The sequence below is a fragment of the Phaseolus vulgaris genome, chromosome 1 (genome assembly GCF_051622355.1).
Source record: "Phaseolus vulgaris cultivar YP4 chromosome 1, ASM5162235v1, whole genome shotgun sequence".
Taxonomy (NCBI): domain Eukaryota; kingdom Viridiplantae; phylum Streptophyta; class Magnoliopsida; order Fabales; family Fabaceae; genus Phaseolus; species Phaseolus vulgaris.
The window spans coordinates 17,883,205-17,897,322 of record NC_143498.1 but is presented as its reverse complement, the minus strand read 5'-3'; the positions used below and the strand labels follow the sequence as shown (position 1 = coordinate 17,897,322).

General features: G+C 37.6%; 1 protein-coding gene across 1 annotated transcript; it reads left to right on the top strand.

The window, feature by feature from the left end:
• Positions 1-635: 635 nt before the first annotated feature.
• LOC137815547 (uncharacterized) lies at positions 636-1,757 on the top strand. The gene has a single exon (XM_068618663.1). It carries the CDS (start codon positions 636-638, stop codon positions 1,755-1,757), a length of 1,122 nt encoding a protein of 373 aa, XP_068474764.1.
• Positions 1,758-14,118: the final 12,361 nt, after the last annotated feature.

The following is a 14,118-nucleotide window of genomic DNA, read 5'->3' as shown; positions in this document are numbered from 1 at the left end:
CCGACGGCCGACACACATCAGGTTAACTTGGCCGACGGCCGACCCCTGCCACCGTTAACGCTCAAACCAAGATCAGTAAAGCTAATCCATCATTAAAGAATTAGGTAATGCAACCCTAAGCGGTATCCACCTCGATAAACAGGCCCAACAAGGTAGGCTCATTAGAATAATATAAATAGCACGCACCCCAAGGAGTAAGGTATGTAATTTATTACTGTTCACCTACCTGAGAGTTGACCACCCGCTTTATTGACTTGAGCATCGGAGTGCCTTCGTAGGTACCCCCACCATCCAGTGTTCACCTGAGGCCGAGTGCCGAAGGAGAAGCAGGAGGACGATAAGAATCCCAGCTCACCACCCAGTCACCTGACCGACCGAAGGAAGGAGAAGAAGACTTCAATAGTTCTTTAGGTCCCATATCCCTAGTAGGAACAATTGGCGCCCACGAGGGAAACTAGCTGAAGGAAAAAAAGTAGATGGTCTCAACAAAAAGCATGGAAAGAATGACTGAAGCCGACCAAACAATGTTGCAGTTGTCTCTCCAGAGGGAGATGGCCGAAATGAGAAGAAAAGTCGAGGAGGTTGCCCAGAAAAGCGAGTAAGAGCTGCAAGTTCTCTGAAGGGAGAACGAGGAAATGAAGAAGAAGCTGGGAGAGGGAGGACCCTCTGTCATACCGACGAACGTCGTCGGCAAGTCCTACACCTCTCCCCCCAACCCGGATGTGGCCGAGGGGACGAGAGGCCGACCCCCTCCCCGGGAAACCGAAATGGGCGACGAGTCGTGCCTAATGAGGTCCACCCGGACAACCCTGACGGCCGACCCGAACCGCCGACACCCCTTTACCAACACCATCATCGAAGTCCCATTGCTTGAGAAGTGGAAGGGTTTCAACCGAAATCGATATGACGGGTCGACCGACCCGGACGAGCATATGGACGCCTACACCACCCATATGAGGCTCTACACCTCGGACGACGCCGTGTTGTGCCGAGTGTTCCCCACATCCTTGAAGGAAGCATCCCTTAGTTGGTTCACCAAGCTCTCACCCAACTCCATCAATAGCTTTAACACGCTCGTAGCAAAGTTTAAAACTCAGTTTGCAACCAGCCGGCCACACCACCTAACCTCCATCGCCCTAGTAGGCATCCGCCAGGAGAAGGGAGAGTCGCTGAAAACCTTTGTGGATAGGTTCAGTAAAGTGGCAATGAGCATCCGGAATCTGAGCCCGGACGATGCCATGCACCACATGCTGACGGCCCTATGTCCGGGGCCCTTTGCCGACAAGCTGTGCATGCAATCGGCTGACAGCCTGGACGAGCTGAGAAAGAAAGCTACTAAGTACATGCAGCTGGAAGAGCTAAGAGAATTCCACAACCAGGCCCGTGCCGAGGCTGGTGGGGAAAGAAACAAGGAAGAAAAGGACCGCCAGGCGCGGCCGAGTCAAAGAAATGATCGACGCCGGGACAACCGAGACCGGCCAATCCGATTCTCAAGGTACACACCCCTGACGACCGAGAGGGGGAGGATTCTGGACGAGGCCCTCAACGCCAAGTTGATCCCTCCTCCAAGGAAGGTTGCCAACCCAAATAATGCCGACCGGAGGAAGCAGTGTCGGTACTACCAAAATACCGGACACTCAACCGAGGAGTGTCAGGCCCTTAAGGATAAGATCGAGGAACTTATCCAGGCTGGACATCTCCGCTGTTTCGTCAGGAATGGCCGAGACCCACCCCGTCGAGCGGATCCACCCAGGTAGACAAGGTCACCTCAACGCGACCGGAATGACCAAGACAACAGAGGCGACAGACAACCCGCGAGGGACGACCCCCCAAGGGAGGCCGATAGGAGAGGTAACCAAGAGGTTATCAACACTATAGTCGGCGGCTTCGCCAGGTGGTACACCAGGTAAGCGCGGTGGCATTCCGGCCGAGGATGCCACCCATCACTTTCACAGACGAGGACTTAAAGGGCGTAGACTACTGCCAGCAGGACGACCCGATGGTGATAGCGGTCGATATAGACCGATTCACCATATAGAAGACCCTTGTAGACCAAGAAAGTTCGGTAGACATCTTCTACTGGAAAACTTTCAAGGCCATGAGGATAGCCGAGGCCGAGATGATGTCATACGACGACCACGTGGTAGGATTCTCGGGCGAGAGGGTGGGTACCAAGGGTTACATCGAGTTGTACACCACCTTCGGAGAGGGGAAGAACACCAGGACCATCAAAATCCGATACCTGATCATCGACGCCAACACCTCCTACAACATCCTCCTTGGTTGACCATCCATCAACCGGATGATGGCCATAGTATCAACCCCTCACCTCGCAATGAAATTCCCTTCAAGGACAGGGGACATTCTCACGGTCCACGTAGACCAAAAAGAAGCACGAGAGTGCTACGCCGAGAGCCTCCGTGTGGAGCCCTTAAGAGCCGACACCTCTCCCCTCAGGGTGAGAAAGTCCTCCCGAAAGGGCCGCTCCTCCAGGAAGGACCGACTGAGGAAGATCGAGCCAACCGTGGCGTTGGTAGACCTCGACCCCCGGGCGACCGAGGACAGGCTAGAGGCGAGAGAGGAGCTGAAGAGAGTCCCCCTCCTCGACGAAGAGCACAGCACGGCTGTAGGAACAGCCTTGGTGGCGACCGAGGCCGAGATCATGCATGCCGCGCTGAAAAAGAATATCGACATGTTTGCATGGACGTCGGCCGACATGCCGGGTGTGAGCCCGAACGTCATCACCCATCGATTATGAATATTCAAGGAAGCCCGCCCGATCTCCCAAAAGAAGAGGAACTTAGGCGACGAAAAGCGACTCACGGCGAAGGAGGAGGCCGACAAGCTTCTGTCGGCCGAATTCATAAGGGAGGCCCGATACACGACATGGTTGGCCAACGTCGTCATGGTCACCAAACCGAACGGTAACTGGAGGATGTGCGTCGACTACAGAAACATCAACAACGCATGTCCGAAGGACACCTACCCTCTCCCGAACATTGACCGACTGGTGGACGAGGCGGCCGACCACAAAATTATGAGCTTCCTGGACGCTTACTCTGGCTATAACCATATAAGCATGCACCCGAGGGACAAGGAGAAAACGGCCTTCATGACGACCGACGCCAACTACTATTACGAGGTCATGCCATTCGGCCTCAAGAACGCAGGGGCGACCTACCAGCGCCTCATGGACAAAATCTTCAAAGGCCGAGCGGTAGAAGTGTACGTAGACGACATAGTCGTGAAGTCCGACTCATTCGATCAACATTTGAAGGACCTAGACAAGGTCTTCAAGGCCTTAAGGGGAGTGAACATGAAGCTCAACCCCGAAAAGTGTACCTTCCGGGTTGAGGGAGGGAAGTTCCTAGGCTTCATGCTCACCCACCGGGGGATAGAGGCCAACCCTGACAAATGTCAGACCATACTCAACATGAGAAGTCTGAACAGTGTGAAGGAGGTACAACAGCTCCTAGGGCGGCTGACCGCCCTCTCCCTGTTCGTCCCCCGCCTGGCCGAAAGGACGAGGCCAATGGTCCAACTGCTCCGAAAGGGCAAAAAATTCGTCTGGGACAGCCAATGCGAGGAAATCTTCAAACAGTTCAAGGAGTTCCTCACATCCTCGACCGTCATCCAGAAGTCGAGACCCGACCACCCGATCCTTGTGTATCTGGCAGTCTCGGAGGAAGCAGTCAGCGCTGCCCTGGTACAAGAGACCGAGGGCGAGTAGCGACCGGTGTACTTCGTCAGCGGAACTCTCCACTCGGCCGAGACTAGGTACCAGATGATAGAGAAGGTGGCCCTCGCCCTAGTCCTCACAGCAAGACGGATGCGCCCCTACTTCCAGAATCACTCCATAGTTGTAAGAATCGACTACCCTATTTTTAAAATTTTGTCTAAGCCGGACCTTGCAGGGAGGATACGCTATGAACCGAGGGGCGCCATCAAGTCTTAATGCCTGAACGACTTCTCGGCCGAGCTGACACCACTACCCATCCTCTCGAGCGGGTGGACGCTCTATGTGGACGACTTCTCAAATAAAACAGCTTGTGGAGCGGGAGTCGTCCTAGAGGGGTCAGACGACCTCTTCCTGGAACAAGCCCTCCAATTCGGATTTCGGGCGACCAATAACCAGGCCGAGTACGAGGCCTTGCTCGCTGGGCTGAACCTAGCCTACGACATGGAAGCACGCGAAGTCACATGCAAAAGAAACTCCCAGGTGATGGTCGGCCAAGTCAATGGAGAGTTCGAAGTTAAAGAGCCTCTGCTGCAGCGGTACTACCACGCGGCCAAAAACAGCATCGCCCGCTTCAGCAAAGCACCCTTGGAACACATACCGAGGGAGGACAACAAAAAGGCCAACATCCTGTCCAAGCTGTTGGTCACCAAGAAGAAGAGCCACCAGAGGTCAGTCATACAAATATGACTGAGACACCCCAGTGTGAGTGAGGCCGAGTATCTGGCTATAGAAGAGGCCGAGGCCGAGGCCGACAACTGGATGACACCCGTCATCCAGTACCTAACGGTCGGCACATGCAAGGCCGATCAAGAAAAGGCGATGAAGCAGCAATGCGCCCGGTACACCATGATCAACGAAGATTTGTAACGGAGAGGTTACTCGACCCTCCTGCTAAAATGCATCACCAACAAACGGACCGAGTACATTCTGGCCGAGATCCATGAGGGGATCTGCGGAAATCACGCCGGGGCGAGGACGATGGCTGCCAAGGTTCTGAGGGCCGGCTACTACTGGCCGACCATACAAGGCGACTGTGCCGAATACGTGAAGAAATGTGCCAAGTGTTAAGAGTTCGGTCCCCTCCACCACACAAAGTCGGAAGAGCTGCACAGTATCACCTCCCCATGGCCGTTCGCCATTTGGGGGATGGAATTATCAACCCCTTCTCCCCGGGAAAGGGGCAGACCAAGTTCCTCTTGGTGGGAGTCGACTACTTCACCAAATGGATCGAGGCTGAACCCCTTGCCTCCATCTCGGCAAAAAATATACAAAACTTCGTATAGAGGAGCATTGTCTGCCGGTTCGGCGTCCCGCACACGATAATAACTGATAATGGCCGACAGTTCATAGACCGAGGCTTACAGTCCTTTTATGACGACCTGGGCATCAAGTCTATCACGGCCTCGGTAGAACACCCACAAACCAACGGGCAGGCCGAGGCCGCCAACAAAGTCATACTCAACGAGCTGAAAAAACGATTGGGCAATGCAAAAGGTCGATGGACCGAGGAGCTGATAGAGGTACTCTGGGCATACAGGTGCACCCCCCAAACTACCACACAGGAGACACCCTACAGCTTGACATACAGGACCGAGGCCATGATCCCGGTGGAGGTGGTCGAGCCCACCATACGACGACACATGTTCGACCTCAACCTCAACATTTAATATTATTATATCTATTATATTATTCATATTATTAATATTATGAATAATATTTATAATATTAATATTGTTAATATTAATAATAATATTAATTAATCATATTAATACCATTAATACTATTGATATTATTAAATATTAATATTATTAAAATTACAAAATATTTTTATTATTATTAATATAAACTATTTGAATATTATTAACATTATTAATATTATCATTATTATTAATAATATTAATATTATAATAATATTTTTTATATATTGATTATTATTATTCATATTATTACTATTTTTCATATTATTACTATTTTTCATATTATTAATATTTTCATATAATTAATATTATTCATATTCTTAATTGTATTAATATTTTTAATAATATTAATATTATTTATAGTACTAATATTTTTAATATTATTCATATTATTAATGTTATTAATATTTTATTATTGTTATTATTATTTTTATGATTATTCATATTATTAATAGTTATAATATTTTATTAGTATTATTAATATTATAATATTAATATTATGAATACCCACCAATTCTGGTCCGTAGGTAATATCTTCAACTTCGGTCCATAAGTAGTACCCACCAACTCATGTTTGTAGGGAATACCCATATACTCTAATATGTAAGTAATATTCGTCATCTTGAGTTTGTCAAGTAATACTCACCATTGTTTGAATAGAAAAACTATTGAAACAAACATTGTCTACCATGCTTTACAGATTACAGTTCACAATTCCAAAATCAAATCCAGTGTGCAAATAAAATAAAAGTGCGAAAGGGAAGAATGGAAGAACACAAATGAAGAAGAACTAAAATATATTGTTGAACTTGAAACATCAAAAACAAAAGAACACATAATAGAGAAAACTAAAATCTCACTATTATTTACTATCGTATCCACTATTATTGTCTCTTACTAAAATCCTATTTCCTTGAATTTTTTTTCCAGCAAAAAATTAATAAAATTAAAAGAGAGATACTATAGGGATGTTCCAACCCATATACAAGAAACAGTTGATTCTAGACCTTCCAGAAAGCACGTATAGTTACATTTCCTTGAATTTTTTTTTAATTAATTAATAATTTTCTACTTATAGAAGCTTTACATAGGAATGTGTTTCATGTTTGGCAGTTGAAAACCTCCAATTCACAATCACTTTATAACTAACTTCTTCAGTTTATGCACTATTGACCACTTATAGCTCAAGGTTGACCGTTTTGACTTTGGTAGCTTCATTCTTTTATTCTTGGTCAACTCCAACTTCATTTAGTCAAAATTATGTTAGACAGTCATTGCAAAATAATAGTCACAAAAAGTCAATTTTAAAGCGTTTTTTTAAAAACTCGTACTTTCCTAGAAAGTATAAATATAATATAAAAACAACAAGAACAAAAGAAACTTCAAAGAAATACAATTATTCTATAAAAATACTAAAAATTGTGAGAGTTATCATACCCTCACTTAAGTTTTTTGCACTCTTGAGCATAACAAAACAAAGAAATAGAAAAACAATGTTGGTCTCGTGAGTTCAAAATTTCATCAATTCAAGTTTTCAAGGGCTAAACAAAACAATCATGCTCCAATCACTGAATTTTTGGCAGCTTTTCACTTAGCTTAAACAATGGATATTCACTTGATTTAGCTCTCCAGGTAGTGTTTACACTCATTCTCTCTCAAGTTCAGGTTCTGTTTACTCATCACTCATGTTATTAACATTTTATTTCTCTTACACATCTTTTTTTTCAACTTTTTGGGTTATATATCTGTTATGATCAAACCGAATTTTCTTCGCTTGAAGGCTTATTTTGAAAAATACAGTGGAACAATGGGGATCTCCCTGGATGTGAATGATAAGCAGCAAGTTGCTTCACCTTGTTTTTCAGACCAAATTTCCTTCTTGTTACCTCCATTGTTTTATTCATTCATTTCTTATTTTATTCATTCATTTCTTATTCAGATTATCTTCCTTTCATTTTTCTCAGATTTTTTATGATATTTTTCAAGCTACTTTCAACTTTTTCTTCATTTCAATTAATACTACAAAAAAATCTGGAATTACATACCATAAAAATTCACATCTAAAGTGAGCGTTACATACGAATATATACATACAGAAAGTGAGCGTTACATACGAATATTTACATACAGATTCTATTCAGTACATAAATAGACTTTACATATAGATTTTTTTATATGTAAACTAAAGATAACATATGGATTATATAAGATATTTAAAATTTAATAAAAATAAAATTTACATACGAATATAATCCGTAAGTAAGATATTTAAAAATTTAATTAAAAAAAAACTGTTACATACATCCGTATGTAACTTATTTCAAATTTAATTAAAAAATAATAAAAAGTATTACACATGAATTATATTCGTAGGTAATGTATTAAAATTTTAACTAAAAAAAAATTGTTACATGCTTCTGTATGTAATTTATTTCAAATTTAATTAAAAAAAAATATTACATATGGATTATATCTGTATATAATGTATTAAAAATTTAACTAAAAAAATGTTAAGTATGTAACTTATTTTAAGTTTAATTAAAAAATAACAAAAAATGTTACCTACAGATTATATTTGAATGTAATGTAATAAAAATTAATAATATTTAAAAATTAATAATATTATTAATTTACTAATAATATTTATATTATTAATAATATTAATATTTTTAATAATAATAATAATAATAAGTAAAATAAAAATCATAATATGATAAAAGAATTTGTCTTGTGTAGTGATTAAAGTTTACGTATGAAAGTTTTACATATGGATTTGTATTGTAAGCCTAAACTGTAATAGACAATACTACTTTTTTCTAGTTGGTCACAACACTATTTTAAATGTGAAAAATATAAAAATATAACCATTTACATAATTTTATTATTTTTTTAAATTTTTTTTTTATACATTTAGGTGACCTATTTTAAATTATATATTGATAGAATTTTTTTAAAGATATTTAAAAATGTGATGGAAACTAAATAAAATAAACAAATTAAATTATTAATTAAAACACAATAATATATAGTCTCAAGTCTTAATGTATAAAGTTTTTTATGATTAATCTTTTCTAAACTAGAGCTATTACAAAACATGAATTTTTCTACCCCTCTAGATTTCAATATTATCCTTCTTGAACACGATCATCATCAACAAACTGAAAAAAAAAAAGGTTATCACTTTATAATGTTAGATATATGTTTTATTCAAAAAATAAACAACTTAAAGGTTATTTTGACATGAACTTAAACATGATTTAAATATCTTAATTTAATTTCTGTTAAATCGATAAAACGGTAGTGGCTTAAAAAACAACTTAGAGGTGTCACATTAACAAAATTAACAATGCTAGTTAACTTTTATTCACAGAATAACTAATGTAATCAATAAATTTTACTTAATGATTTTGAATTTTTACAAGTATCAAGTTAAATTTTTACTTAACTAATGTTTTCTACTCTTTTACCCTTTTCATACACAACCTACTTTTCTAACTGACATATCCCATTATTTTATTGTTACACAAACCCTCATTGCAATCTGGGTGGTTTTCCATTTAAAAGAATGCATTAAATTCAGGAAATTCAAGTTCCAGATTGGTATAAGCACCACTATCATTAACAATACATTTAGTTCAAGGCTCCAAATAAAATGAGAATGAGAAACAGGAAAATTGGTCTATGTTAAGATAGATTCGTGTAAGTCACTCCCAGGTAACAAATTAGGATCCAATGGTTGTCACTACAAGAAAAAATTATTTTAGTTGCCAACAAAAAGCGGGATCTACAAAAAAGAAGTCACTGTCATGGATGAAGTCTACTCAAGTTGGACACAAAAATAAATGTCAAATATTGTGTTCACAATGGAGACCTTTAACTCACAATAAAAATTATTAAAATAATAATAATAAGTTAGTCTTTAGAATGGGGACACAAAGTGGATGCAAGTTAAAAATTATTAAAATAATAATAATAAGTTAGTGTCTAGAATGGGGATACAAAGTGGATGCAAGTTAATATTTTATTACATTTACCGTAGGTCTAGGTGACACTAAGGTGACGTGGACGTTTATTGTTACCTTAGCCCACAAGAAGTTATTTTTCATTTTTGTCTTCATGGCTATTTCGCTCTTCTTAAGTGCATTTTACTCATATTTATTTCTCAGGTAGTGTCCCCAATGGAAACAATTTACTCACATTTGCTTTCTCACGTAGTGTCCCCAACGACGACGTTAAGTTTAATTATTGTTGGAGATCCCACATCGACTAGAGATTAGGACCTTTCATAGTATATAAGTGGGTGCAAACCTCACCTTATAAGCCGATTTTATGAGGTTGAGTTAAGATTAATGTTCTTAATATAGTATCAGAGCCATTTCGAGCTTATTCCAGCGATTGTTTGTTAGACTTATTAGGTCATCCGCTATCGAGTCGTTATCGAACCACCCATAATATATAGTCTCACATACGAGTTGGTAGCCTCGGCGAGAGGGGTGTGTGTTGGAGGTCTCACATCGACTAGAGATTAAGACATTTCATACTATATAAGTGGGTGTGAACCTCACCTTATAAGCCAATTTTATGAGGTTGAGTTAAGCTTAAAGTCCACTTCTTAATAATTATTTAATTTTATATCCATTTCAGTGTACTCCAAACCTACGCTATAGTTAAATAATATATTTTTCTTTATGTAGGCTTAACCAACACTACCTTGTAAATTTGTGTCCCATTGGAGGTCGTTGATGAATTTTTACGTCAAGTGCACCACGTTAACAAAAGTAATAATGTGTCCCTAAGGATGGATATCGAACCCACAAGAACAGTTGAATAATCAAGTAAAATATTCACTAAATATAAAATAGAATAATAAAAGTTTGTCGGAATTTGTTGTGTTGGCAATGATTAATCAAAAAACGGGTTTTTGACAATGATGGGGTTATTTTTTTGGTTTTTACCAAAATGATCCGTTTAAAAAAAATTACAAATTTAGGCAAGTCGTGCCAATTTGGCACGACTTCATATGTACAAATCGTTCCAATTTGACACGACTCTGCCATGTCATACTAAAGTCGTGCCAACTTGGCACGACTTCTGCCCTGTCATACTGAAGTCGTGCCAACTTGGCACGAATCTACCACATCTTAATTTTTTTATTTTATTTTAAATTTTATTGTTTATATATTTGATAGTAAGTTATATAATGTTAAAAATTAATTTGATACATAATTTCCTAAGAGTGTTAGTTTTAAGGAAAAAAAAATTGGATATATAATTAATTTTAAATTATTTAATTATTTCAAAATAATTACAAATTATTTATATTATTTGACTTATTTAAAATTTATATAATTATTTTTAAATTATTTAATTATTTCAAAATAATTACAGTACTTATACCTTTTTATATTTTAATATAAATGACATTAAAAAAAATAAACAGGTTTAAAAAATGTATAATTTGAATTGTGATAAAAAAATTATTACTTCAGAAAAAAAAAATGAATAATTGTGATACACGATTATCCAATTTTTTTGTTCCTTAAAACTAACACTCTTAGAAAATTATGTATCAAATTAATTTTTTACATTACGTAACTTACAACCCAATATATAAACAATAGAATTTTTTTAAAAAAAAAATATGACATGGCAGAAGTCGTGGCAAGTTGGCACGACTTCAGTATGATAGGACAAAAGTCGTGCCAAGTTCGCACGACTTCATTATGACATGGCAGAGTCATGTCGAATTGGGGCGATTTGTGCATATGAAGTCGTGTCAAATTGGCACGACTTGCTTAAATTTGTAATTTTTTTTAAACGGACATCATTTTGGTAAAAACAAAAAAAAAATAACTCCATCATGGTCAAAAACTCTCAAAAAACAAGCAAAGAATTAGTTGCTTCAAGTTGGAAAAATAGGGATTAGGTTTCATCTTTCTTACTCTTATGTATTTTGATTAGCATGATAATATTATGTCCTTTGATTGATATTGATGCCCATATAAAATTCATTTATATCGATTCCTCGCATATAAAATTATTAAGATGCTTCATAAATATTGATTCCTTGCATATTTATATAAACAACTTATTAAGATCAAACGTTGATAGCAATTAACATTTCAAGTCTATTCCTAGCACTCAAATATGTTAAGTTTTATCTTTTAGGTCAGAACCCTAAAAATACTTTTCAGTCAAATTTAAGATTCTAGATTAAGAGTTAGAAGCAAAACAATAATATCAATAATCAATCAAGAACAAAATATTAGGTTCAGATGTCACCTCAGTACATAAGAGTTTGAATAATTTACTCAAAATCCCAAAGGGTAGAATTAGCCACTCATGTTGACTATTACACTCAAGGATAACATGAAAAGAAGTTCCATGATGTTTTTCCTTGACGACTGCCTCCTCTAATGTTTCCCACACCTCCTATTCACCTAATTGGGTTACAAGTTACTCAATGGTATTTTCCTCTCAATCTTGCACACTAGGGTTGTGTCTCAAACCCCCTATTTAACATAATTTTCATGGGCTTAAGTGGATTCTTGTTTGTTGCTTTGGTTTGTATCACTTCTCCTTGAACATTGTATTTCTGTGTGTTCTTGTGTAGGGCAATTTCATAAAGGTGTTTCTACAAACAGTTGTTTTGCCAAAGAATGGTGTGTGTTCTTGAGGGGTTCAAGATCATCACTCTTGGTGTGTGTTTTGTAATCTAGGGTTGATTACATAGTGTATTCTCAATGGTTAGCTGAGGATTGGATGTAGCTCTTGGTTAAGAGTGAACCAGTATAAACATCTTTTGTGATTCTCTCTATCCTTACATTCATAAACTATTTTAATATTATTTCATATTTTGTTGGTATAAACAACTAGTTGTTTCGTGAAAACATGTTCATTTTTTGGAAATAACCTTAAAACAAAATTTTTATTGAGTTGAACAGAAAATCAATTGGTTAATTTTTTAGAACTTTTCACTTTACTTTCAATCTTTGCGAAAATATTTCAAAAACAATTCACTCCCCTCTTGTTTAGACCACTAATTCTAACAAGATCGTCTAACACAAAGACAATGACTAAACTCTCTAACACATTTTTCACTCTACTTTCAATCTTTGCAAAAATCCTTCAAAAACACTTCACCCCCTTCTTGTTTAGACCACTAATTTTAACAAGATCGTCTAACACAAAGACAATGATTAAACTCTTTAACACATTTTTGCGTTTGAGGTTATCTAGTGAGTTGTGCTCCATAAAGACTGTCTAGCAAGTCTAACATAAAAATATAGTCTAACATGTTTAAAATTGTAATATTGTCTAGGACATTTAGTACAATGAGACTGTTTAATATGTTAATCAGTGTGAAACTGTTTAACGTGTTAAAATTATAGACTTGGTCTAAACTCCTTTGAACATAGTGATCGTCTAACTAGTTTAACTATGATAGATCATTTAATGTGTTTATTTTAAGTTCTGCAAATGAAGTAACTTTGTTATAAAGTTTAACACACCTTATAGTGTTTGTTAACATCAAAACCTCATAGATTCTTTTATCATGAAATCGTCTAATGGGGTATTAGATCGTCTAGAGGTGACTAGACTGTGTAATGTCTTAACAACCATAAACAATGATGTTTGATTAACCTTTTGGTGAGTTTTCCTATAAGGATAATGTTTGTCAAGCCCATTGATGATTCTAAATTTTTGAAGATAAAGGAAAAGCTCTTTCAGATGCTTGATACTCTTGTGGAGGAGATTGGAGAACAAAATGTTGCTCAAGTTATCTCAAATAATGGAAGCAATTATGTATGGGTTGGGAATTTATTGAAGAAAAAAGACCTCATCTTTATTGGACTTCTTCTATTGCCCATTGTATAGATTTTATGCTTGAAGACATTAGAAAGTTTCCTTTTATAAAGAAGACAATTCAAAGTGAAGTTAGTCCTATTGGCTTTATCTATAACCATTTTAATTCCTTGATTTTGTTAAGATAATTTACAAATAAGAGAGAATTGGTAAGACACGTGGTTACAAGGTTTGTTATCTCTTATTTATTATTACAAAGGTTACATCAAGAGAAGGGAAATTTGATAAAGATGTTCACTTCAGATGAATGGAGCAAGAACAAGTTGTCTAGCTAAGGGGAGAGAAACTACATAAATTGTTTTTCTGCCTTCACTTTAGAATCATGTCGTATTTACTCTCAAATTCATGACTCCTCTTATTCATGTAATTTATCTTGGGGGATAAGAAAAGGAAAGTAATTATGAGCTATATATATGAAGCAATCGAGAAAGTCAAGGAACAATAATAAAGTCATTTAATAACAATGAAAGTAAATACAATGATGTATTTATAGTCATTAATAATAGATGGACATGCCAACTTCATCGCCCTTTGCATCTGACTGGTCACTTTTTGAACCTAGTTCTATTATTCCAACCGGAACATGGAATATGATTTTGAAGTTTCAAATAAATTGTATGCTTACATCAAAATATTGGTGCCAAGTAAAGATATGCAACAACAAAATTTAATTGAGTTGCCTTTTATAAGAGTGGTAGTGGACTCTTTTGGTGACAACTTTGTCAAAGAATCAATGAAGACCACAATCCTAGGTGATACATTTAAACGATTTTTAAATTGTGTTCATATATAAATTATATCATATATTTGTTAAAT